At 46.0% G+C, this 23,659-nt stretch overlaps 1 protein-coding gene across 2 annotated transcripts in view; it reads left to right on the forward strand.

Moving 5' to 3' along the window:
* Positions 1-23,659, forward strand: part of ncanb (neurocan b) — a 122,700-nt gene that overhangs the window by 23,657 nt on the left and 75,384 nt on the right. For both annotated transcript variants that reach the window (XM_056414984.1, XM_056414985.1), the window contains exons 3-8: positions 6,262-6,491; positions 6,587-6,755; positions 13,930-14,104; positions 16,306-16,433; positions 20,611-20,907; positions 21,672-22,430. In XM_056414984.1, the coding sequence (XP_056270959.1) occupies positions 6,262-6,491; positions 6,587-6,755; positions 13,930-14,104; positions 16,306-16,433; positions 20,611-20,907; positions 21,672-22,430 (1,758 nt within the window). The remainder of the gene's footprint in view (positions 1-6,261; positions 6,492-6,586; positions 6,756-13,929; positions 14,105-16,305; positions 16,434-20,610; positions 20,908-21,671; positions 22,431-23,659) is intronic.

Here is a 23,659-nt window from a genome sequence, read left to right on the forward strand (position 1 = left end):
ATTACCGGAAAACAGCGCTCCCTCAAAGCGGAGGCGAAAAGAGGCGAGGAAGAAGAAGACAAACTAAATCTGAGATGTCAAAGAAGCCTCACACTAATCCTCTTATTGCCACTTCCCAGAGAAGGAAACATCATTTTTGATATTTTGTGAAAGCTCATTAAAATCAGAGCTCTGATTGCTCTGGAAAAGCTGAAGTTTAGGAAGTCAGCCCCTCATGGTGTGTCAGGAGGTCTTAAAACCATGAAAACTTGACGTCTTCTCCTCCGATCAGATGATAATTCTACTGAATCTTTTTAAAAAGCCCCTCGACTTCGCCGTCGTACTGAGATAAAGAGAGCGGCTTGAGGCTCCGGTGGACCCGCCGTGTGTCGGTTCTGGTGGTTCTACCCGTCTCTACTCAGTCAACGCCCTGCAGGAGGAGAGCGTCTTCAATACGAGCGCCCCCCCCTCGCTGTTCTCCCCTTATTCAACACTCGTAAACATCATCCATACAGCCTACTGCAGTGTATGCATGGTCGTACTTTCACTTTGAGTCCATTCGTCTCTCCTTCTGCACAGAAAAAGTCCTCTTGATCTTCTCTTTTTAGGTTTTAAAAGTGTAGAAGGAGCGTGAACCCTTCTTTTAGCAGCCAGAGGAGTCGCCCCCTGCTGGCCGTCAGATATAACGCCGCTCAGTCAACGCCCTGCAGGAGGAGAGCGTCTTCAATACGAGCGCTCACCCCCCCCCCCCCCCTCCCCTGACCTCCTGTAATGTATTGCTTCTGCCTTCTGTGGAGGAAACCAACACCTCCAAGACGTGTTCCGTGACTCGGGGGCTCGGATTCGATGATGAAAATGGAGCCGACTGCTCTCTCTCTCTCTCTCTCTCTCTCTCTCTCTCTCTCTCCCCCTCTCTCTCCATGTGCTCGGAAACCCTCAGGTTACATCTGCCAGGCAGTGTACGCAGCCAACTGGCAGAGCACACACACACACACACACACACACACACACACACACACACACACACACACACACACTCAGAGCATCTCTGAGGAGCCCGATAACACACAGGAGTTTAGTTTTTGAGGGCATTACCTTCTCTTGTTTTGTTTACTGTCCCCCCCCCCCAAAAAACACACACACACACACACACGCCCCCGCCCTCTTCCTGCATTTTTATTGTGCTAGTTTCTTTCCGGCTGAGTGGAACCAGTCACTGGGAGGTAGAGGACCACTGGGAGGGCTGGCGCTGACGCTCACGGCGTGACAGCTCAGAGATTGGAAAAGAGAGGTGGGACGTGTGGGGGGGGAGGACAGATTAGGTGTGTGTGTGTGTGTGTGTGTTGATGATAGCGTGAGCACGCCTCCACTTTGGTGTACAAGCCTCGGCGTGTTTGTGAGTTTGTCGGTAGCGTGCCGCGCCACATAAACGCATCGCCGTGCTTCAGAAGCGGCGGCCTGCGGGGAGTTCCCCCGAAGCCCGGCACGGAGTCGGCTCGGGGGGGGGGAGGGGGGGTCATATCACAGAGAGAGAGAGAGAGAGAGGAGGCAGTCGGGGTCACGAAGGGGGATGGCGACAGTGTCGGCCCGTCACATTAATGAGGTGACCTTGATGACCTTTACATATTTCACCTATTGTGCAATACCTGGAGCTGAACTTGATTGTTTTTGAATCAATCAGACATTTATCATAAGTTACGTTCACACGATCTATTTCGTTCTCATTATTATAAACGCCACATTCACGCTCCGTCGTAGTGTCACAGCAACGTGAGCTTAGAGGCCAAAAACGACAGTTTTTTAAAATTAGTTATTTCTTTAAATCTAAGCTCATCAATACTTGTGCTCAAAGAGTTAGTTCTGAGTTTGGTTGTATAAGTATAGAAGAGGTGAGTCCTGGTCCAGGTCAAATCTTTGGAAAAAAAGGGATAAGAAAAATAGCAATTCCACCAGAACGCAGCTGGGAAGCTTCAGGAGGATGTAAACAGATAAATAAAATATAAATAAATAATGGCCCTCCGCTTTAGAGCGTCTTAACTCTGCGGGCGGGCCGGTCCATTATGTGAGACGTTTCATCTCCGTTGTCAAAGTCTATACCGGCGTAATGAACGTAGGCAGAGAGGGAGAGAGAAGGACGAGAGAAAAGAGGGGGAATAAACGGAGGAGGAGAGCATGATCGGGAAAAAAAAGAGGGAGCGGAGGAGCGTCGGTATCGGGATGTTTCAGGGACGATGTCGGCACGGAGACGTCGTTTCCAAACAATGATGTCCGCCTGGCAGACCTGCTGTGCACTGACAAATACACACACACACACACACACACACACACACACACACACACAGGAAACTTCAGTGAGGAGTGTGCGGGTGCAACTTTCCTGTGCATCTTGTTTGTCTTCATTTGATTGAATGTGTGCGTGTGCATGTGTGTGTGTGTCTTTGCCTATTTGAGTGTGTACTGCAGTAGTGATCAAAGAGAAGGAACCCGGTGCCTCCTCATTTCATCACACACACACACACACACACTATACAGCACACAACCTCAGATCTGCTCTTTTGAAGACCCCACCCCCGAAGAACATATCAAATGTGTGTGTGTGTGTGTGTTTGTGTATGTGTGTGTTTTCTGCCCTGAAGCTCCCTTCTCCATTTTTCTTCCTCTATCCGTGGTGCCTCTGTTGCCATGGTTATCGTTTCTCGGGGCCCGTCTCAGCATCCTTCCCCATCTTCCCAAGCGATAACGTATCGGCCGCCTCTTTCGGTCGCGTCGTCTTCTCCGCGTCTCGCGTGTTCACGCGTTTCACCGCCATCGCAGCGGCGAAGTCAGACTCACACACACACTCGCCGCTGCTTTTTACTCGATATGCTTTATTCATATCAGGCGGAAAAAAATGATTTAACATTATCCCGCTCGACCCAAAAAGTGTTTGTATTTCAGGTCTTTGGTGACATTCCCGTCAGATGATGGAATGACATCATCTTTCTTAGACATCTATATTTACAAGTACAGTTGTGTGAATGCAAAGATCCTAGAAAGATTTCTTTATGCTACCAACTACAATTTTGAGGCGCCTCGGTTTTATTCTACTATATACTTCAACTATACCGCATTGTAGTGGGAAATATTGTATTTTTTTTACATGTTCCTTTCCTTTTATAATTTTTTTAAATATACTAATTTGATAATGCACAATATGATATACAGTGATCAAATAACAATTATTTTCATTTTTTTATGTGCACGTTTCAATGAGATTACAATTGTAAAGAGGAAAAATAAATAAATAAAAATAACAAAGGCAAAACAGAATAATAAATTGTTATAATAATGAGTAATAAAACACTCACCCACGGGCCCACCCACCCCACCCACACACAGACCCACCCACCCACCCATGGCTTTCGTATTCTTTCACAGTTTGCATAGTACAATATTGTAAAACTAAAGTTAAGTATTTAGGTTTAGTTACAGTTAGTCAGATAAAGACAGAGGCCCAGGTACATGCGTACAAATAAAAATATTTGTCTCATTCAGTCGGCAACACTGGCAGATTAAAAATATTTGAAATGAAAGGTTGCCATTTCTTGTTAAAGTTGTCCTTAAAGTTGTCCTTACAGCCTCGAAGTGAATATTTAATTTTTTCAAGACTCATGAAAAACCTCACATCCTAAATTCCCCTTTACTATTAATTCCCAGGAGTAGCATGTCCATGGGGTTCCACATTAAAACCAGAAGCAGTCCAGTTGTTTGTGTCAGCTGTCATTTCAGAACACAGTGATCAACTAACAGCGGCAGGCCTCGTGTCAGACAGCTCATCCTTCATGATTTATGACCTACACACACACACACACGCACACACACACACACACACACACACACACACACACACACACACACACACACACACACACACACACACACACACACACACACTTAGCTGACACGCAGGCAGCGGGAGTGAAGCGGCGCTGACAGCAGAGGATGCACTCCATCAGTCCCCGGTAGCGCTTGACTGGCAGGTCTGACGGGTCTGATGCGGGCGAGAAATAAAAAAAAGGGGTCTTTTATCGCCGGGGGAAACCCATCGCGGCCTCCTCGGGAAAAAGAGGAGATAAAAAGAGAGGGAGGGGAAACGAGGGATGGTATTACTGTGGAGATGCCATTACGGCCCGGTGCCACATAAAGGCTCTCGCTCTCCATCGGAGGTCAATCATTCGAGAGCGCCTCCCGAAAAGCGCAAGGGGAGGGGGGGGGGGGGCTTAATGTGCTAAGACGTCTGGAAGAGGAGTTTCCAGGATGAGGGCGGAGGGCGGGGCCTCTGACCCAGGAGGAGGTCGGAGGGCGGGGCCTCTGACGCAGGAGGCGGTCGGAGGGCGGGGCCTCTGACATGGGAGGAGGTCGGAGGGCGGGGCCTCTGACGCAGGAGGAGGTCGGAGGGCGGGGCCTCTGACACAGGAGGAGGTCGGAGGGCGGGGCCTCTGACACAGGAGGAGGTCGGAGGGCGGGGCCTCTGACACAGGAGTCATTGAACAGAGTCCCACCCGTCGCGCTCGGTGTGGACGAGCCAACGAGTTTCACTGCTGACGTCCGGCTTCACTATCTTCTTCTTCTTCTTCTTCTTCTTCTTCTTCTTCTTCTTCTTCTCCTCCTTTTTAAAAAAATTTATCAGCCGTGTTTTAGAAGAAAAAAAAGGGCCGACAAAGAGCAAATGTGAAACACAGACAGATATCGAACAACAGACGGGGGCCAGCTCCTCGGGGGGGTGGAGGCTCGCGGAAAACATTCCCAATCTAAATGCAGATTTGATACAGCGGTGGCATAGGGGGGAGGGGGTGGGGCTGGTGAGGAGGGGGGAGGGGGCAGGGAGGTGCTATCGGCACGTTCGATTGGTTACTCTATGAATTTGCTCGTGTATGGTTTCCCTACATTTCTCCACTATCTATGGGCTGCAGATAAGATTTACAGATGAAATAAGAGTGAAGAACTGGACCTCTCCATCTGAAAGCTGGCGGGGGGGTCGTGCTGCGGGGGAGTAAGAGGCTGTAGGCAAAGAGGTCGAGTGGACAACAAAAAAACATGCATTGTTCCACCGATCCGCCATTTAATTACCGAGAGGCGTGGGGGGGGGGGGGGGGGACGCCCCCTGCGGCGTTTTTTGAAACGTGTTTCCAATCAAACGGGTCGAACAAACACAAAGTGAGCGGGGGAAACCGACACTAATGGAAAAAAAATATCAATACGCTCATTTTCTCCACCGTTCAACCGTTCCACCCACCCGACGAGGAGGAGGGCTCCTTTATGTTCTTTCATTTCGATCTCTCTCTCTCTCTCTCTCTTCTCTTTTGTCTTCACTCCAAACCACACATGTCGAACACACTCGGGAGCATCACCAAAGGCAGTGGGGTTCACCCTCTGGGGACCACGAAGGCCTCGAGTGTGATGGGCTGAAAAGCGGCGGTCTGATTGAGGAACGCGTGCAAAAGACAAACAAATAAAAACCCAATAGCGCAAAGCGAAAAAACGACCGATATCTTCTAAACGCTCTGCATGTCTCCCGACGCCCTTTGTCTCTGTCATCAATAGTTTTGATGACAGTAATATTTGTTTCTCCATGGCGACGGCGGTGCTTTAGGCCGCAACGCGGTGGTTGATATTGATCCCATAATGCACATGCAGGTTTGATGTATGGCTTATGAAAGCACTTGTGATATCCCCCCCACACACACACACAACACACACACAATTTAGTTGTGCCAATACCCACTGAGAAAGGATAACAATGTGTATTTTCTGATTTATATATCAAGGGTTCACTCTACAAATTTTTTTTTCAATGCACGCAAAGGTAGTTATTATATAAACAACATGTACATACAAATAATAAGTTTAGAAATATGTCTGGTGCACACAATTTATTATTCTTTTATATGTACAAGAAAAATATAACAATACGTTGTTCTGATACAAATCATAATGGATATTGGATTTTTATATATAATTATATATTTCTTTGTTTATTAAAAGACGAATACATGTGTGAACCTTCACAGTGCATCCATTACATTGATACTCTGTGGTATCGTGATGGATCAATGAGATAATCAGAGACCCACAACGAGCCCATGTTCTTCCTCCTCTCCTCCACAACCAGGAGGACAAAGGAACCTTGAAGGAAACCGTGTTTTCCGCAACAAGAAGCAATCAGCTGACGTCTTTTTCGGCGTAATGAGAAATAATTGTGATTGGCATTGATCGCGTTCCCCTCTGCTCTCCTCCTGGCAGGCGCCGCCAACGCCGACCCCGTGGTGGATATGCGGAAGGTGACCCATCAGACCATTAGCGAGGAGCTGTCCAACGACGTCCTCCTCCCCTGCCTCTTCACCCTCCGCCCCGGCGCCGCCTCCTCCCACGAGCCCCCCAGGATCAAGTGGACCAAGGTGTGGGGCCAGAGGGGCTCCGACGGCCAGCAGAGGGAGCAGCCGGTGCTGGTGGCCAAAGACAACGTGGTCAAGGTGAAATGATAAGGTGGATTACAACTGTGAGATATGTGGTGACCAGTCAATACAAACTGTCCCCCCCCCCTCTCTGGGTCTGACTCCCCCCTCAGGTGAAGAAGGCCTTCCAGGGCCGCGTGACGCTGCCCGGTTACAACGGCAACCGCTACAACGCCAGTCTGGCTTTGTCAGGGCTACGCTCGAGCGACTCCGGCCTGTACCGATGCGAGGTCGTGGTGGGCATCGGTGACGAGCAGGACACAGTTCCCCTGGAGGTCACAGGTGAATACAATTACAGTTTGGGCTGACATGAGGCCGCCATTTTGAATTTAAGTCAAACGTGTGGGGCTAAATGTCAGGGAAAAACCAACTTAGCTTGATGCTAGCAGCACTGAACAAACAAAAGAATGTGCTAATATATATATATATATATACAGTATATATATACAGTATATATATATAAAAGGTCTCTGAAATAAATGTAGCTTTAATATATATATATATATACAGTATATATATATATACTGTATATATATATATATATATAAAAGGTCTCTGAAATAAATGCAGCTTTAATATATATATATATATACAGTATATATACAGTAGATATATATATACTGTATATACAGGACTGTCTCAGAAAATTAGAATATTGTGATAAAGTTCTTTATTTTCTGTAATGCAATTAAAAAAACAAAAATGTCATGCATTCTGGATTCATTACAAATCAACTGAAATATTGCAAGCCTTTTATTCTTTTAATATTGCTGATTATGGCTTACAGCTTAAGAAAACTCAAATATCCTATCTCTAAATATTAGAATATCATGAAAAAGTATACTAGTAGGGTATTAAACAAATCACTTGAATCGTCTAATTAACTCGAAACACCTGGAAACACATTTTCAAATGTTTGATTTTGTTTTGCTGTTATAAATCTTTTTGTTTACTTGGTCTGAGGAAATATTCAAATTTTATGAGATAGGATTTTAGAGTTTTCTTAAGCTGTAAGCCATAATCAGCAATATTAAAAGAATAAAAGGCTTGCAATATTTCAGTTGATTTGTAATGAATCCAGAATGCATGACATTTTTGTTTTTTTAATTGCATTACAGAAAATAAAGAACTTTATCACAATATTCTAATTTTCTGAGACAGTCCTGTATATATATATATAAAAGGGCTCTGAAATAAATGCAGCTTTAATATATATATATATATATCTTTTCTTTTCACATTTTAAAGGAAAAAACATTCTAATAGTCAGGTGAGCTCAAAAAGCTAATTTACGATCGCTAGCCGCTACAAGCTAGTGCACTCGTTAACTTCCCAAGAGTTGTTTTTAAGAATTATTCCATTATTTTCAAACTAAATGATGAAGACAACCCAATAGCTACTTGTCTCCAGGTCATGAAGCGTTGTGTTTGCAATGCTAATTATCACTTGTGGTAAGCATAAAATTGCAGAAGCTAAAGCTTGACTGAAACCAACACAGTCGTGACCAGGTACCACACACGATGATGTTGAAATCAAAACCAACCACTCATTTTTGTTTCATTTAGTTCATTTAATTAAACAGAAAACACTTGCGGGGAAAAAAAAGCCTTTCAATAGAGAACGTTTAAAATATTCCTTGAGGAAGTTTAGCTATCGCCAGCTGAGCCTTTCCCCATGTCAGCTCAGGCACAATGATAATAACAACGACCAAGAAGAGTTGTACATTAATGAACGTGTTTTAATCTGCAATGTGTTGGACAGTTATATTAACACCACTAAAGCGTTATTGGAACACAGAGAGAGAGAGAAACATAATGTGCCACCACACTCATTATTCCTGTGATGCTGTATCATCTCGTCTCAAATATAATACCCGTCAACTGCTAATGAGACATGTGAGACACAGTAATTAACGCTCTTTACTTCAATCTCTGCATTATGTAGGGTGACCAGACGTCCTCTTTTCGAGACCTAAAAAATGCGTCCGGCAGGGATTCCAAAAACGTCCGGGATTTTGCTTCTTCGGATATTTGTGTTTCACTGGGTCTTTGACAAACTACTTATTACCCCTTACAAGTTTTGGAAATGGTATCTCCCTTACGTTCCACCTTCTTGCGTGAGCTCTGACTGTAGAGAGAACAGTCGTTGGTCGGCCGATCTCAGTGTTGCCAGATACACGAAAAGTATCCTCCTTTTAGGCATGTACAGGACTGTCTCAGAAAATTAGAATATTGTGATGAAGTTCTTTATTTTCTGCAATGCAATTAAAAAAACAAAAATGTCATGCATTCTGGATTCATTACAAATCAACTGAAATATTGCAAGCCTTTTATTCTTTTAATATTGCTGATTATGGCTTACAGCTTAAGAAAACTCAAATATCCTATCTCTAAATATTAGAATATCATGAAAAAGTATACTAGTAGGGTATTAAACAAATCACTTGAATTGTCTAATTAACTCGAAACACCTGCAAGGGTTTCCTGAGCCTTGACAAACACTCAGCTGTTATAAATCTTTTTTTTACTTGGTCTGAGGAAATATTAAAATTTTATGAGATAGGATTTTAGAGTTTTCTTAAGCTGTAAGCCATAATCAGCAATATTAAAAGAATAAAAGGCTTGCAATATTTCAGTTGATTTGTAATGAATCCAGAAAGCATGACATTTTTGTTTTTTTAATTGCATTACAGAAAATAAAGAACTTCATCACAATATTCTAATTTTCTGAGACAGTCCTGTATATCTCAAAACAGGCAGAACAAGAGAAATGTTTAATCGCCCCTCCGAGACGAAGTGTCCTCTTTTTCACAAACTCAAATCTGGTCACCCTACATTACGCATGTTTTACCTACATAATGCCGACAATTGTCCAGCTCTCAAGGTCTGCCACCATGAATAATAATGACTCTCAACATCAGGCTAATACGTCCATTACACCAGAGGTTGTTTACTGTCTTTCCCGTGTATGAGGATGTGGAAAAAGGGTCAGGGAACTAGAACACATTAAACATAATTGACCTTGGCCACTCAGGTGCTGTTCATGCACTGCAAGCCTAATGAACCCAATAAGGTGGGAGCCCAGCGGTGTACGCTCTTGTCAAACGGTGTTAACTTCCCGAGCGCTTCGTTCGGCTCTCGCTGGCTGAACCAAATGGGAAAAACAAACATTTACCGCCTCACATGTCTCAAGGACACCCGCTTTTTGTGGAATTAACCACTCTACCTGGGGGTAGTAGCTCGCTGTAGTAGAACCATAATTACTCCTGCAATGTTTTCATCTGATCTTTTTCCAGGTCACTCGCTATTTTAGATAATAAGCTGTTCTTATTATAATGACTCTCGGGGTGACACGAGGCTAGGCCGCCGTATACGCTGCGGACGAATCCATGCTAAGTGCTAACAGCAGCTCCAAAGGGCCGGTAGCCTTATTATTTCACACAGGAGCTCTAGAGGAGATGAATCGTCGGTAATCGAGAGTAACCCGGGTAGTTTCCGCTCACCTGCCTGCGTAAAGCTCACACGCGGGAATGCGTAAGCGTGTGGGAACGAGACATTTATAATTCCAGTATTTCAACAAGGACTCTGTCTGATGTTCTTAACCCTTGTGTTGCCTTCGGGTCATTTTGACCCGATTCAATGTTTAATGTCGGTGTTCTTTCGGGAGTCAACAAACAAACATAAAGTACCTCACACTTAAACTTGGAAAACAATATTAATTCTAATAATTTTCTGGAGATTTTAATAGCTGGGGTCACATTGACCTCAAGGGTAAAATATGTTAGTAAATATAAAGGTAACAGGAGGGTGAAACATTGAATCGGGTCATATTGACCCGAAGGCAACACAAGGGTTAAGCGAGCGGATCACCTCATCGTTCTCCATGAGAGCAGCTGGGGGGGTGGGGGGGGGGCATCACGATGCTATGGAGACCGTGGCTCCTCCCCCTTCTCCGCCAATCGATTAACGCGCTATAAAAATCGCTCCTTCAGAGAAACCAATTACGCGGCTAGCGAGGAGTAGCCCTCTCCAGGGCTTCGTCCTAATTGACAGTCACGCTCCACGGCGGCTAATTCTACTGAGTGCTTAAAGTATTAATTAGCAGGTATTGATACTGCCCGGCTGTATCAATATCATATTAATCCGCGCCGCTCCTCTCGTAGAGCAGTTTGCGCCGGAGCCCTCGACGAGATGTCCTTCCTCTCTCTCTCCGTCTCCATCGTGATATCTCCCCCGCCGCCGCCGCCGTCTTACTCGCTCACCGCTTAGTCTCCGTTTTTATCTCTTTCCGTGGCACATATTGACCGGTCAATTGGCCGCGTCTCACCTATTGCCGGACGGTGCCGCTCACAGCTGTTTGGACATCCGGGTGGTCTATCGGCACGGGGCGCGGTGAAATATTGTTATCGTTGAAACAACGAGATAGAGAAGGAGATAGAGATAGTTTTTTTTTGCCGGCGCCCACTAAATGTTCTCCAGCCACCGTGAGACGCTGCTTCCGACTGACGACGTCGACGCCGGTGTTTTGATTTATGCAGCATCGGTAGCTCACGTCAGATTTGTTGAATCACCGGGTAACGTAACTCCTCGCAACGCCGTGACTCTGATTTCAAAGATTAGACAATCGATGCGTCTCAATTAAAGTGCGTCTGTTGGTACTCTCACGCACAGTCTGGACTTAATGGTGCCGTGTGTACATTTCAACAGTTAAGTGTTTCGAATCAAACACAGCTGGTGTGTTCTCAGCAGAGAGGACACTTGCAGCATTGGAGTAATTCTTCTTCTTCTCCTTCTTTTTCTTCTCCTTCTTCTTCTTTTCCTTCTTCTTCTTCTTCTTCTTTTTCTTCTTCTTCTTCTCCTTCTTCTTCTTTTCCTTCTTCTTCTCCTTCTTCTTCTTTTCATTCTTCTTCTTCTTTTTCTTCTTCTTCTTCTTCTTCGCCTTCTTCTTCTTCTACTTCTCATTCTTTTTCTTCTTCTTCTTCTCCTTCTTCTTTTCCTTCTTCTTCTTCTTTTCTTCTTCTTCTTCTTCTTCTTTCCTTCTTCTTCTTCTTCTTCTTCTTCTTCTCCTTCTTCTTCTTCTCCTTCTTTTTCTTCTCCTTCTTCTTCTTGTTCTACTTCTTCTTCTTCTTCTTCTTCCTTCTTCTTCTTCTTCTTCTTCTTCTTCTTCTTCTTCTTCCTTCTTCTTCTTCTTCTTCTTCTTCCGTTCTTCTTCTTTCATTCTTCTTCCATTCTTCTTCTTCCCTTCTTCTTCATCTTCTTCTTCTTCTTCTTCTTCTTCTTCTTCTCCTTCTTCTTCTTCTTCTTCTTCTTCTCCTTCTTCTTCTCCTTCTCCTTCTTCTTCTTTTCCTTCTTCTTCTTCTCCTTCTTCTTCTTCTTCTTCTTCTCCTTCTTCTTCTTCTCTCTTCTTCTTCTTTTTCTTCTTCTTCTTCTTCTCTTTCTTCTTCTTCTTTTCCTTCTTCTTCTTCTTCTTCTTCTCTTTCTTCTTCTTCTCCTTCTGTCACTAATTCTTCTTTTGAATGTTAAATTGCATTCTGAGGGAGAATATCTCACGGCTTCTTTGTTCACTGGACAATGTGATGTTTTTTTACCTGCTTGCTCTGTGCCCTCTGTTTAATGAGGTGCTCACAGTGCATTTACCTACACTTGACAGCGTCAATGCGCTGACACAAGTACCAAGTGTATATATTAAAGAATGCAAATCGAGACGCAGCACATGTTTCCACAAATATATATCAAACATGAAAACATTTTTATCGTAAAGTAAAGCTTATACTCTACAAATGAGGTGTACTAACTGTTGAGTATTCGGAAACTGGGCACTTCGCAGATGGTGGAAAAACAGGCTTCCGGACGCGCGTGGATTAAGTTATCAACATTTAATGGCAGGAAATGTGAAACAAACATTTAAAGCGCTCTCCCTCGTGTCCAGGCTGCCGGCTCCCGGCACCTTCCGAGAGCACAGCCTCCTCCGTCGGGGCTTACCTGAGAAAGAGCACGATCTCTCTCCAACACCGGAGTCTCATATACTCTTCCTGCTTCCGGTCAAACAGTCACTTCCGGTTCCAGTCGCTTTCACAATAAGAGTCCCGTCTTGTTATTGTCGGCATTAGTCACCTTCACAATAAAAGTCTCTTGTTATTGTAAGTCACTTCACGGAATTCAACCGGCTTCGTCAATCTATAATACTAACATACAGTCACTCTCATGCAATATACATTAATTCTTGCCATTTACATTCGCATAGAGTAAACATTACCCCTATACTTCATAATACATTAATATCAATATCAATATTCTCCTTAATATTGTCTATTATAATATCTTTCTAGATGTATTAATTTAAAACATAAGACCTCTGCAGATGTTATCAAAATAAAACTATTACAACTTAACATAACCAATAATGGCAAGATAAATCAGCTGCTTAACAGTGCTACAAGGGGGGCATCGTACATTCAATGAGCATAGGGGCCTACCTACAAATGGTTCCTTCATGTTCCTAAAAATAGAGGTGTAGAGTATGTGGAATAAGACCAGGTTCCCCACACTGAGAGGAGAACCACATTTGTCTCTCTAGTGTACATATTAGCCATCGAGCTTTGCATCTCTGTTTGGACCAGATTCCACCGACTTCCAATGAGAGCGGATGAAACTGAGAAATCCGGAGGAAAAAAAACGAGATGAAAAGATAGAAAGAGGATTTTTCCTCGATGGTCCGCTGGGGTTTTGGTCCGGCCCCGCTCGGTATCCGCGGCCGTCGCCCGGAGCGCTAACGCTCCCCAAATTGCCATGCGGCCCTCCATCTCGCAGGAGTCTCTCTCTCTGTCACTCTCCCAGACAAAGCCAGGGAAGATAAAGGACCCGTGTTCGTGGCCGCCGGCTTTCATGTCGCAGGAGGGAGGAGAGGGAGTGCTAGGTGGACACTTCTGAAGCTAATCCCATCCCATTTAAGTGGAATATATGCCCCTGTCACAGGAAAGAGAATTGTGTCTCACTTTGATCCAAGTTGATTGATTTTTTTTTTTTGCGACTTCCCATTTTTTATTCCCGTCTCCACCCATCTGGCCGCTCCTTCTGTACATGTGAAGCGTGTAACACAGGCACCTCCTCTAACTCACTCCTACTTAGTCTCTCCATCATGAGAGCGGCGGTGGCAGCAGGGTGACATTGTGTGTGCTGTCAAAGCAGCAAAATAAACATACCGCCGCCGTTTGCCACGCGCCGTATCCAAGGGCAACGACTCTTTTCTCCAACGATAAGCCCGCCGCCGACTCTCGGATGCAAATGAGATTCACGCTCGTGCGCCGCTGAACCTGAAATGCTGTGTCGTCTCCTCCAACGCCGGCGGGAACAACGTCGGTACACGATTCCCAAATGTTCCCGTGACCCTCGGAGGTCGTAAATTCGTCGTTTTTTTTCTTCCCCTCCCTGACCGCTCTCACCGATTGGCTTTCCAGGTGTGGTGTTTCACTACCGGGCGCCGCATGACCGCTACGCCCTGTCCTTCGCCGACGCCAAGAGAGTGTGCGTGGAGAACTCGGCCGTCATCGCGACGCCGGGCCAGCTGCAGGCCACCTTCGCCGACGGATACGACAACTGTGACGCCGGCTGGCTGTCGGACCAGACTGTGAGGTGAGAGTTCTACAGGCGTACTCCCACAGCATCAGAATGCCTGAAAATGGTTCTTCAGAGTAGAAGAACCATTTCTGGTTCCACAAAGAACCTTTCAAACAAAGTTTCTTTAAATAACCATGTCCTAAAAGAGTTCTTCAAAGAACCTATAAAGATATCTCAAAGAACCTTCAACAAATGGTACTTTAAGGCACCATATCTGGTTCTACATAGAACCTTTCAAATCAGGGTTCCTTAAAGAACCATTTTCTTAAAGAGTTCGTAAAATAACCTATAAAGGTGTCTCAAAGAACCTTCAGGAAATGGTTATTCAAGAACCTTTAAAAAATGGTTCTTTAAGGCACCATTTTTGGTTCCACAAAGAACCTTTCAAACCAATTTTCTTTAAAGAACCATGACCTTAAATAGTTCTTCACATATATAAAGGTATCTCAACGAACCTTCAACAAATGGTTCTTTAAGGCACCATTTCTATTTCCAAAAAGAACCTCTCAAACCAGGGTTCTTTAAAGAACCATGTCCTGAAAGAGTTCGTAAATAAACCTATAAAGTTGTCTCAAATAACCTTCAAAAATGTTTCTTTAAGGCACAATTTCTGGTTCCAAAAAGAACCTTTCAAACCAGGGTTCTTTAAAGAACCATGACCTTAAATAGTTCTTCAAAGAACCTATAAGTAGGTGATGGTTCACAAAGCCTTTTGAAGAACCATTGTTTTTCTGTATATATATATATATATATATATATATATTAGGGCTGTCAGCGTTAACGCGTTAATCTATGCGATTAATTTGGCCGCGTTAACGCACTAAAATATTTTAACACAACTTTGTTTACTTCCAGTGTGCCTTGAAGTTTTTACACTCAAACCGAGTGTCAAACCGCGGCAATACGGTTTAACACTGTTTCCGTTTTTAAAACAATTATTTCTCCGCGAAAATAAGGATCATAAATCAGTTTAACTCGTGGATGAATCAGTCGGGTTTCCTCCTGCTCCTCCTTCCTGTCTCCCCCTCTGATACACAGAGGAACGGAGGGGCGACGCGTCGGGTGACGCGGCGCGGAAAGAACTCGTCACACGAAACCTTCACCGTGATTGGTCAATCCGTTTGTCTGTCAACATTTTGGGAAAAATACAACCAATGAACACTCAGTAAATCACAAAGGACCTCCCACCTCACAGGTGAGGCTCTATAGCAGCCTGTCAGTCAGAGAGCAGAGAACACGGCACGAGGACAACTGAGCCTCATTGAATAGAGCTGAGATTGTTCTGGAATGTTTGATGTAGAACACGTGGGGATGTGTCATATGCAAACGCCTTTAAAAGGTGAATTAACATTTTTTTGTAAAATGTATAAAATGCCCCCAGCCTCCAGAGGGTTAACGTGACATATGTGAATGTCAGTCAGTTACCAAGGCCACTGGTTCTGCTGTTCAGTGTGAAAGATGACAGGACCAATGGGGTCTCAATATACTTCTTTTTTTTTACAAATCTGATGTTTCACTGAAGAAACAATTTATCATCCACAATATGAAATACCTCGCTGGCACTGTATATGTAGGAGCCTCTTTGAAAACACAGCTCTGTGTGAAGTTTGGTCTTTAAAAAGAATGAACTTTTAACTTTTAATTGCGACATGTGACCCGACTCACGACATGTGACCCGACTCACGACATGTGACCTGAATGTGTATGTGTGTGTATGTGTGTTTGTGTAGGTGTGTGTGTGTGTGTGTGTTTGTGTATGTGTGTGTGTGTGTGTGTGTGTTTGTGTATGTGCGTGCATGTGTCTGCATGTGTGTGTATTTGTGTGTAGATGTGTGTGTGTATGTGTGTGTATGCGTATGTGTGTATGTGTGTGTGTTTGTGTATGTGTCTGCGTGTGTGTGTAGGTGTGTGTGTGTGTATGTATCTGTATGTGTGTACGTGCGTGCATGTGTCTGCGTGTGTGTGTATTCATGTGTAGGTGTGTGTGTGTATGTGAGCATGTGTGCGTGCGTGTATTTGTGAATATGTGTGTGTGTATATGTGTGTGCATGTGAGTGTAAGTGTATGTGTGTAAGTGTGTGTGTGTGTCTACGTGTATGTGTGTAAGTGTGTGTTTGTGTATGTGTGTGTATTTGTATGTGTGTGTGTCTTTTTCATGGCCGTGCTATATTAATCTCCCTTCCCCCTCTCCTCCCCTCCCCCCTGTCTCTCCAAAGGTATCCCATCCAGTCGCCTCGGCCCGGTTGCTATGGCGATCGCGAGGACTCACCTGGAGTCCGTAACTACGGCGATAGGTCCCCCGACGAGCTGTTTGATGTCTACTGCTTTGCCCAGCAGCTTCAAGGTAGAGCCGCCGGCCGCTTCCACGCCGATGTGTGTTGGCTTTAGTCGTGCGTCGGGTCACATGTCGTGAGTCGGGTCACATGTCGTGAGTCGGGTCACATGTCGTGAGTCGGGTCACATGTCGTGTGTCGGGTCACATGTCGTGAGTCGGGTCACAAGTCGTGTGTCGGGTCACATGTCGTGAGTCGGGTCACATGTCGTGAGTCGGGTCACATGTCGTGAGTCGAGTCACATGTCGTGAGTCGGGTCACATGTCGTGAGTCGGGTCACATGTCGTGAGTCGGGTCACAAGTCGTGTGTCGGGTCACATGTCGTGAGTCGGGTCACATGTCGTGAGTCGGGTCACATGTCGTGAGTCGGGTCACAAGTCGTGTGTCGGGTCACATGTCGTGAGTCGGGTCACATGTCGTGAGTCGGGTCACATGTCGTGAGTCGGGTCACAAGTCGTGTGTCGGGTCACATGTCGTGAGTCGGGTCACATGTCGTGAGTCGGGTCACATGTCGTGAGTCGGGTCACAAGTCGTGTGTCGGGTCACATGTCGTGAGTCGGGTCACAAGTCGTGTGTCGGGTCACATGTCGTGAGTCGGGTCACATGTCGTGTGTCGGGTCACATGTCGTGAGTCGGGTCACATGTCGTGTGTCGGGTCACATGTCGTGAGTCGGGTCACATGTCGTGAGTCGGGTCACATGTCGTGTGTCGGGTCACATGTCGTGAGTCGGGTCACATGTCGTGTGTCGGGTCACATGTCGTGTGTCGGGTCACATGTCGTGAGTCGAGTCACATGTCGTGAGTCGGGTCACATGTCGTGAGTCGGGTCACAAGTTAAACCGCCAGAAAATTATTATAATTCAAATTATGACACCAAAGAACACCTACAATCATGTTCATTTCACGTTTACCCAGTTAAATTAGGAAAAGTCGTGAAATATGAAGCAAAAAACATCGACGCCAATCATGTGTTTATTTTGAGACGTTAAACTTTGAACGGGGTCAAAGGTAACAGGAGGGATCATGGAGAGAACGCTTCACGATAACTCCTGTGCCACTCACACATGACATACTCCCCACTGTCTGGATGTGTGTGTGTGTGTGTGTGTGTATATATGTGTGTGTGTATGTGTGTGTCCTTTACATATCTCTAGACCAGTTAATTTCAAAGTTGGTGCAATTAAGACACGCAGCGGGATAACGCTGTGTGAGCCGGGGGGGGGCGGGGCTTCAGGGCTCTCAGCATGGCGTCTGCGTGGGGCACTTTTCATCGAGACGTGGCTCGTTGACAGCACTTCCTGTTTGTCGCTTTAAAATGCTGACATTACGAGATAAGATCACTGTACTTTAATACTATATTAAAAGTGTCTTCTTCACGGTCGTGGGGGGGGGGGGGGGAGGGGCCAACAGTGCAGCGCCCCCTTCCTGTGACGGCAGTGTACGACCGTCTTCCATGGCCATCGCCTGCCGTAAAACCCTCACACACCTCTGCTCCCAGCATGCACCTGCAGGCTCTGGATTTAAGCTCCCTGGGGTGCCACATCCTGCTGTGTTGAGCTTTTTGTGGTTTCCTGTTTTTCTACGTTGCACGTATCCTGCTTTCACATTGATAATCAAGTCGGTGGACAAACTCGCCGTAAATTTGCATACCCCGGTGAACAATCATAAGCGCAGTTGGCTTTTTGAACACAATCAGAAGCTCTGCGGGGGGGAGTGTTCCCGGGTCGCCTGCTGCGCGAGCCGGTGTGTCCACAACTGTTATTAAGGATAATAGTAGTATAGGAGTTACAGTACCGGAGCTATTACAGCTACGAGCTGCCGAGGAGAGAAGATTGCGTGACCACCTATCGACTTCGTATCCAGCAGATGACAATTTTCCTTCTGGGACATTTCCAGCCTGATTGAAGCAATCAGAGGATAATTGTCTTTAATCAAACTCAAATTACGAGCTGACACATAGTGTTTTAGCTCCTATTCTGTAACATTAATTAATTAATAACAACAGGGAAAAGCTTGATTCATTATCTCTGTTGTTCAATACACAATCATGTCCCTTTTCTCTGTCTCTGTGGTTTATTGTATGAGGAATGTTTAATTGTGTTAAAATCTTCACAGTCGTGATTTCTTCTCTTATTCCATCATAAATCAGTATTAATTAGCCTCCGGGAGTAGAGTGTGACTCTTATAAAGAAGTCGGATTGTATAGAAGTCTATGAGGAAATGATTTATTCCCTCAGTAAACATTGGACATGAGTTTACGGTTTTCATTACAGCGCAATGTTCATAAACTGTGGTCCATCTAGAACAGGGGCGTCCAAACTTTTTAGAGTGAGGGCCACAGACTGAACCATTTCCCAAAGTTCGGGCCACGTATATCGCCTCAGCTCTATTAAAGTTAACAAAATGAATAAAATGAGGTGAATTATTATAATATATATATTTGAATATCCTTAAAGAAAAAAAACATCCTTCATTACAACTTTCCATTCATGGATTTTCATTTACCTTTTTATTACAAAAAACTGGTAGTTTTGTTCGGGCGGCGATAATCCGATAGTTGAGCTAGCACTTTAGCTGCTATTTGCTAAACTGTGTCTTCTCTAATATTAATGTTCCCACCGCGTCTGGTATGTTCGAAGTTGCAATCGTTTTTTTTGGTTCTGCCATATTTAGACCCAAACCTCTTTGATTCCTTTTGTTTTGCGGAGAATCCGCCTTGTTGAAGCCAGAAGTCCACCTAGTGGTGACCCTGAGAACTGCAAGTGCAAGTTTCATGTTTCATGTTTCATGTGTGGGCCGTATTCCTATATATTTTTAGAATTTTCTGCGGGTCAATAAAAAATGGACATGGCTTTGGACACCCCTGATCGAGAGTCAAATATGCCGTACAGCAGTGTTCGCTTTAGGGGCGGGGCTACGAGGTGATTGACAGGTTGTCCGGTCTTGGCGTTGTTGATGTTTTTATCTTGTAACTTTAACCCTTTCACAGGGAATGTTAAGTTAATTGTGGTCATATAAAAAGGCTTCAATCAGATACAAAATAGCGAGAGACCAAAATGACAAACTCGACTTTTAGAAAGAAGGAGTTATTTTCTTATTTACAGTCCATCCTGCCACCGTTCTACCCTTTTTCTTCTGGTGCGTTCTGATCTTCCCCCTTTCCCTTCCACATCACTCCCCATGTCCACTCCTTCCGCTCAGGGTTGTTGTTCCCACCACACAGCGACGTGCCGGTGGATCCTCGGTTGCAGCGGTTTTTTTGTTCCGCGCTCTTGAACTCTCTCCGTCTGGCTCTCCTTCAGTGTCGGTCTGTGTGCTCGTCTTCCTCCTATAGATCCCCCTCTGCAACGGCTTTGAATTCAAAGAGCTTTTCTTTCTACGCTCCGTCCTTTGAATCACTGATTTCTTTTGTTATTGCAAATCCCCCCAAAAAATGTTTCACATCTAGTTCAAGACGGTGTCTCTTGTGGCTTTGACAACGTTGACACAGAAGAAAAGGAAAATGTGGGAAAACATGTTGTTTTTAAAGTAAAAGAAGACACACAGACTCATGAAGGTGCCATTTGGAACCAAAAATGGTTCTTCAGAGTGACGCCATAGAAGAACCATTTCTGGTTCCACAGAACGTTTCAAACCAGGGTTCCTTAAAGAACCATGTCCTTAAATAGTTCAAAGAACCTATACAAGTCTCTCAAAGAACCTTCAAACAAGGTTATTTAAGGCACCATTTCTGGTTTCACAAAGAACCTTTCAAACCAGGGTTCTTGAAAGAACCATATCCTTGAATAGTTCTTCAAGGAACCTATAAAGGTTTCTCAAAGAACTTTCAACAAATGGTTCTTTAAGGCACCATTTCTGGTTCCACAAAGAACCTTTCAAACCAGGGTTCTCTAAAGAACCATTTCCTTATAGAGTAACATCAAAGAACCTATAAAGGTGCCTCAAACTAAAACATGGTTCTCCAGTCGGTGATGGTTCTTCGTAGAACCACAAAGCCTTTTAAAGAACCATTTAGGAACCATTTTATTTCAGTGTGCACAGAATGCATGAAACAGACATTCAACCGAAGCTTTATGTTGCGCAACCAAACGAAACCGAAACAATCAACCAGGACGTAGTCCGAGGTCTAGAAGGCCCTCAAACTGAACTCCTTGTCTCCTCTCCTTGTCTCCTCTCCTCCTCCCTCAGGGGAAGTCTTCCACTCCTCGGTGCCGGACAAGTTGAGCCTGGCCACGGCCTCCACCCACTGCCACTCCCTGGGCGCCCAGCTGGCCACCGTGGGGCAGCTGTACCTGGCGTGGCAGGCGGGCCTGGACCAGTGCGACCCGGGCTGGCTGGCCGACGGCAGCGCCCGCTACCCCATCAACGCGCCGCGCAGGAACTGCGGCGGGGACGAGCCCGCCGGGGTGCGCACCGTCTACAGCAACGCCGACCGCACCGGGTCGCCCGACACCGACGACCTGTACGACGCCTTCTGCTACCGAGGTACCGACTCGCCGTTGACGTTGTTGCCACGGCAACGGCAGGAGGAGGGGCGGGGACTGGGGAGGGGTGTATGAGGGGCCCCTCGTTCTGTTTTTTGTCGTTGTTTTTTTATTAGCGCCGACATGTTTGGGTCGCACGGGAAGCGTAGTCGCCGAGAGATTGGGCGATGTTTGTGTTCCCCGACGGAGATGAGGGCTCGTTGTGATGGAGGGATAGAGGGATGGAAAGAGCATGAATTTGTTCCTCTGGGTCTGACCTTTGATCATGAGCCAGCTGAGACTGTTTGCCGACATTGTTCCTGGTCGATTATCCGGCGATTCTTCATCTGGAGCTTGTATTTATTTTTGCGTCGGCGTTAATATTTAAAACGGATGATGTCGAAACGTCGACAAAAACGATAACATGTTTGGTTTACTGGCGTGTGCCAGAACCAAGTTTCTTTAAAGAACCATTTCCTTAAAGAGTTCTTCAAAGAACCTATAAATGTGTCTCAAAGAACCTTCGAAAAATGGTTCTTTAAGGCACCATATCTGGTTCCACAAAGAACCTTTCAAACCAGGGTTCTTTAAAGAACCGTTGGTGGTTCACGTTGATGACATCATCGATGCCATCTCATAAACACAAGTTTATTCATTTCGAAAAACGATGAGATTTTTTCGTGGTCTCGTAGGAGTAGCGATAAAAGACTCGCTGCAGCGTGAGGTTCAGGTACCGCCGGTCGAGTGGGTTTCTTTTGGTGACACGTCTCTCGATGTGTGTTGCAGCTCTCCATCCGGCAGTCGTCCAGGCCGCGGAGCCACGAGCTTCGTACCGGACCCCCGAAACAGAGCCCGTCTCCCCGGTCACCGCCCCGTTCCCCGAGACCTCCAACTGGACCGCCTTCGTCGGCAACTCCTCCGAGATCCGCGAAGACCACGTCGTCTTCCACCTCGGGCCGGAGGAGGGCCGGGGGGTGAAAGGGGAGGAGCCCGATGCCACGCAGACGACGAGCAACGCCACGGGCCTCGCCGACCCGGAGAGCCACGGAGGCTCAGCTCACGAAGAAGAAGAAGAAGAAGAAGATGGCGGCTATTTCGGATCGTCCCCGCCGTCGCCGTCCGCGGCCTCTCCGACTCCCCCGCACCGGACGAGTAACGGCGTGCTGGCTGAGTTTGTGAACACTCTGATGAAGCCCTTCAGGTACTGGAGAGGAGGCGAGGAGGCGGAGGAGGAGGCGGAGGAGGGCCCGTCGACGCCGGGAGAAACGTCCGGCAGGAACCTGAGTTTACCCAAAGCGAGCGGGAACAAGGGCAGCGTGGACAACGCCATCACGGAGCGCCGGGCCGGCGGCGGCGTTGGCTCCTCCTTCAGGACGTCTACCGGCGGACTTCAGAACCCAGAGGAGGGTCTGACCGAGCGGGAGAAGGAGGCGGCGCCGCTGATTCGGCTGGTGCCTGCAGTCCAGAGCGCGGGGCAAAACGACACCCACGCTCCGCCGGGAGAACGAGGCTCCGGCGCCGCGACCCGCGAGCCGCCGTCCAGAGGTGTGTATGTGAACTCAGCTTTACAATCACTGTGTGAACCGGGTGTGACGACCTGAGGCTTTGCTTTGTTTTGTTCATCTTTCTTCTTTTTTTTATTGTCCGTCTCTGTTTTGAGTTGTCGGGTCTGAAACTTTGAGTCATGTGCTGCTGCTGTCGGGCAGGACGCTCTCCAAAAGGAGATTTTTACTCTCAATGAGGCTTTTCCTGGTTAAAGAAATTGAATGAATTAAAGAAATAATAGAAATCCGGGCGAATTGAAACATTTCAAATAGAGTCCTGATGCGTTTACGGTAAATGTCGCCGGGAATTACGAGATCCGCTCATGTGGTGCTTATCAAACAGTCTCTCTGTTGCACTCTCTCTCTCTCTCTGTCTCTCTCACTCTAAATCTCTCGCTCTCTTCTCTCCTCTCTCCTCTTTCACTCTCCTCTCTTATCTCTCCTTTCCTCGCTCCTCTCTCCTCTCCTCTTGCCTCTCTGTCTAAATCTGTCGCTCTCCTCTCTCCTTTCCTCTCTCCTCTCTCTACTCCCTTTACCTCTTCTTTCCTCTCACCTATTCTCTCCTCGCTTCTCTCTCCTCTCTCCTCCTCTCGCCTATTCTCTCCTCTCTCCTCTTCTATCTCCTTTCCTCTCTCCTTTCTCCTCTCCTCTCTCCTCTCCTCTCGCCTATTCTCTCCTCTCTCCTCTTCTATCTCCTTTCCTCTCTCCTTTCTCCTCTCCTCTCTCTCCTCTCGCCTATTCTCTCTTTCTCCTCTCTATCTCCTTTCTCTCTCCTTTCCTCTCTCTCTCTCTCTCCTCTCGCCTATTCTCTCCTCTCTCCTCTTCTATCTCCTTTCCTCTGTCCTTTCTCCTCTCCTCTCTCTCTCCTCTCGCCTATTCTCTCTTTCTCCTCTCTTGCTCTCCTCTCTTCTCTCTCCTTTCCTCTCTCCTCTCCTCTCGCCTATTCTCTCCTATCTCCTTTCCTCTCTCATTTCTCCTCTCCTCTCTCACTCTTCTCTCGCCTATTCTCTCTTTCTCCTCTCTTGCTCTCCTCTCTACTCTTCTCTCTCTTCTCTCCTCTTCTATCTCCTCTCTCTTCTCTCTCTTCTCTCCTCTTCTCTCTCCTCTCTCTCTCTCTCTCTAATTTTTCCTCGAGCATGCACACAGATTATTCCTCCGCGGGGCAACTTGAAGTTGAGTAAATTAAACTGTAATTGCAAACAAACACAAAGTGTTCTGCCGCATGCAGTG

This window comes from Pseudoliparis swirei, chromosome 5 (assembly GCF_029220125.1).
Source record: "Pseudoliparis swirei isolate HS2019 ecotype Mariana Trench chromosome 5, NWPU_hadal_v1, whole genome shotgun sequence".
Taxonomy (NCBI): domain Eukaryota; kingdom Metazoa; phylum Chordata; class Actinopteri; order Perciformes; family Liparidae; genus Pseudoliparis; species Pseudoliparis swirei.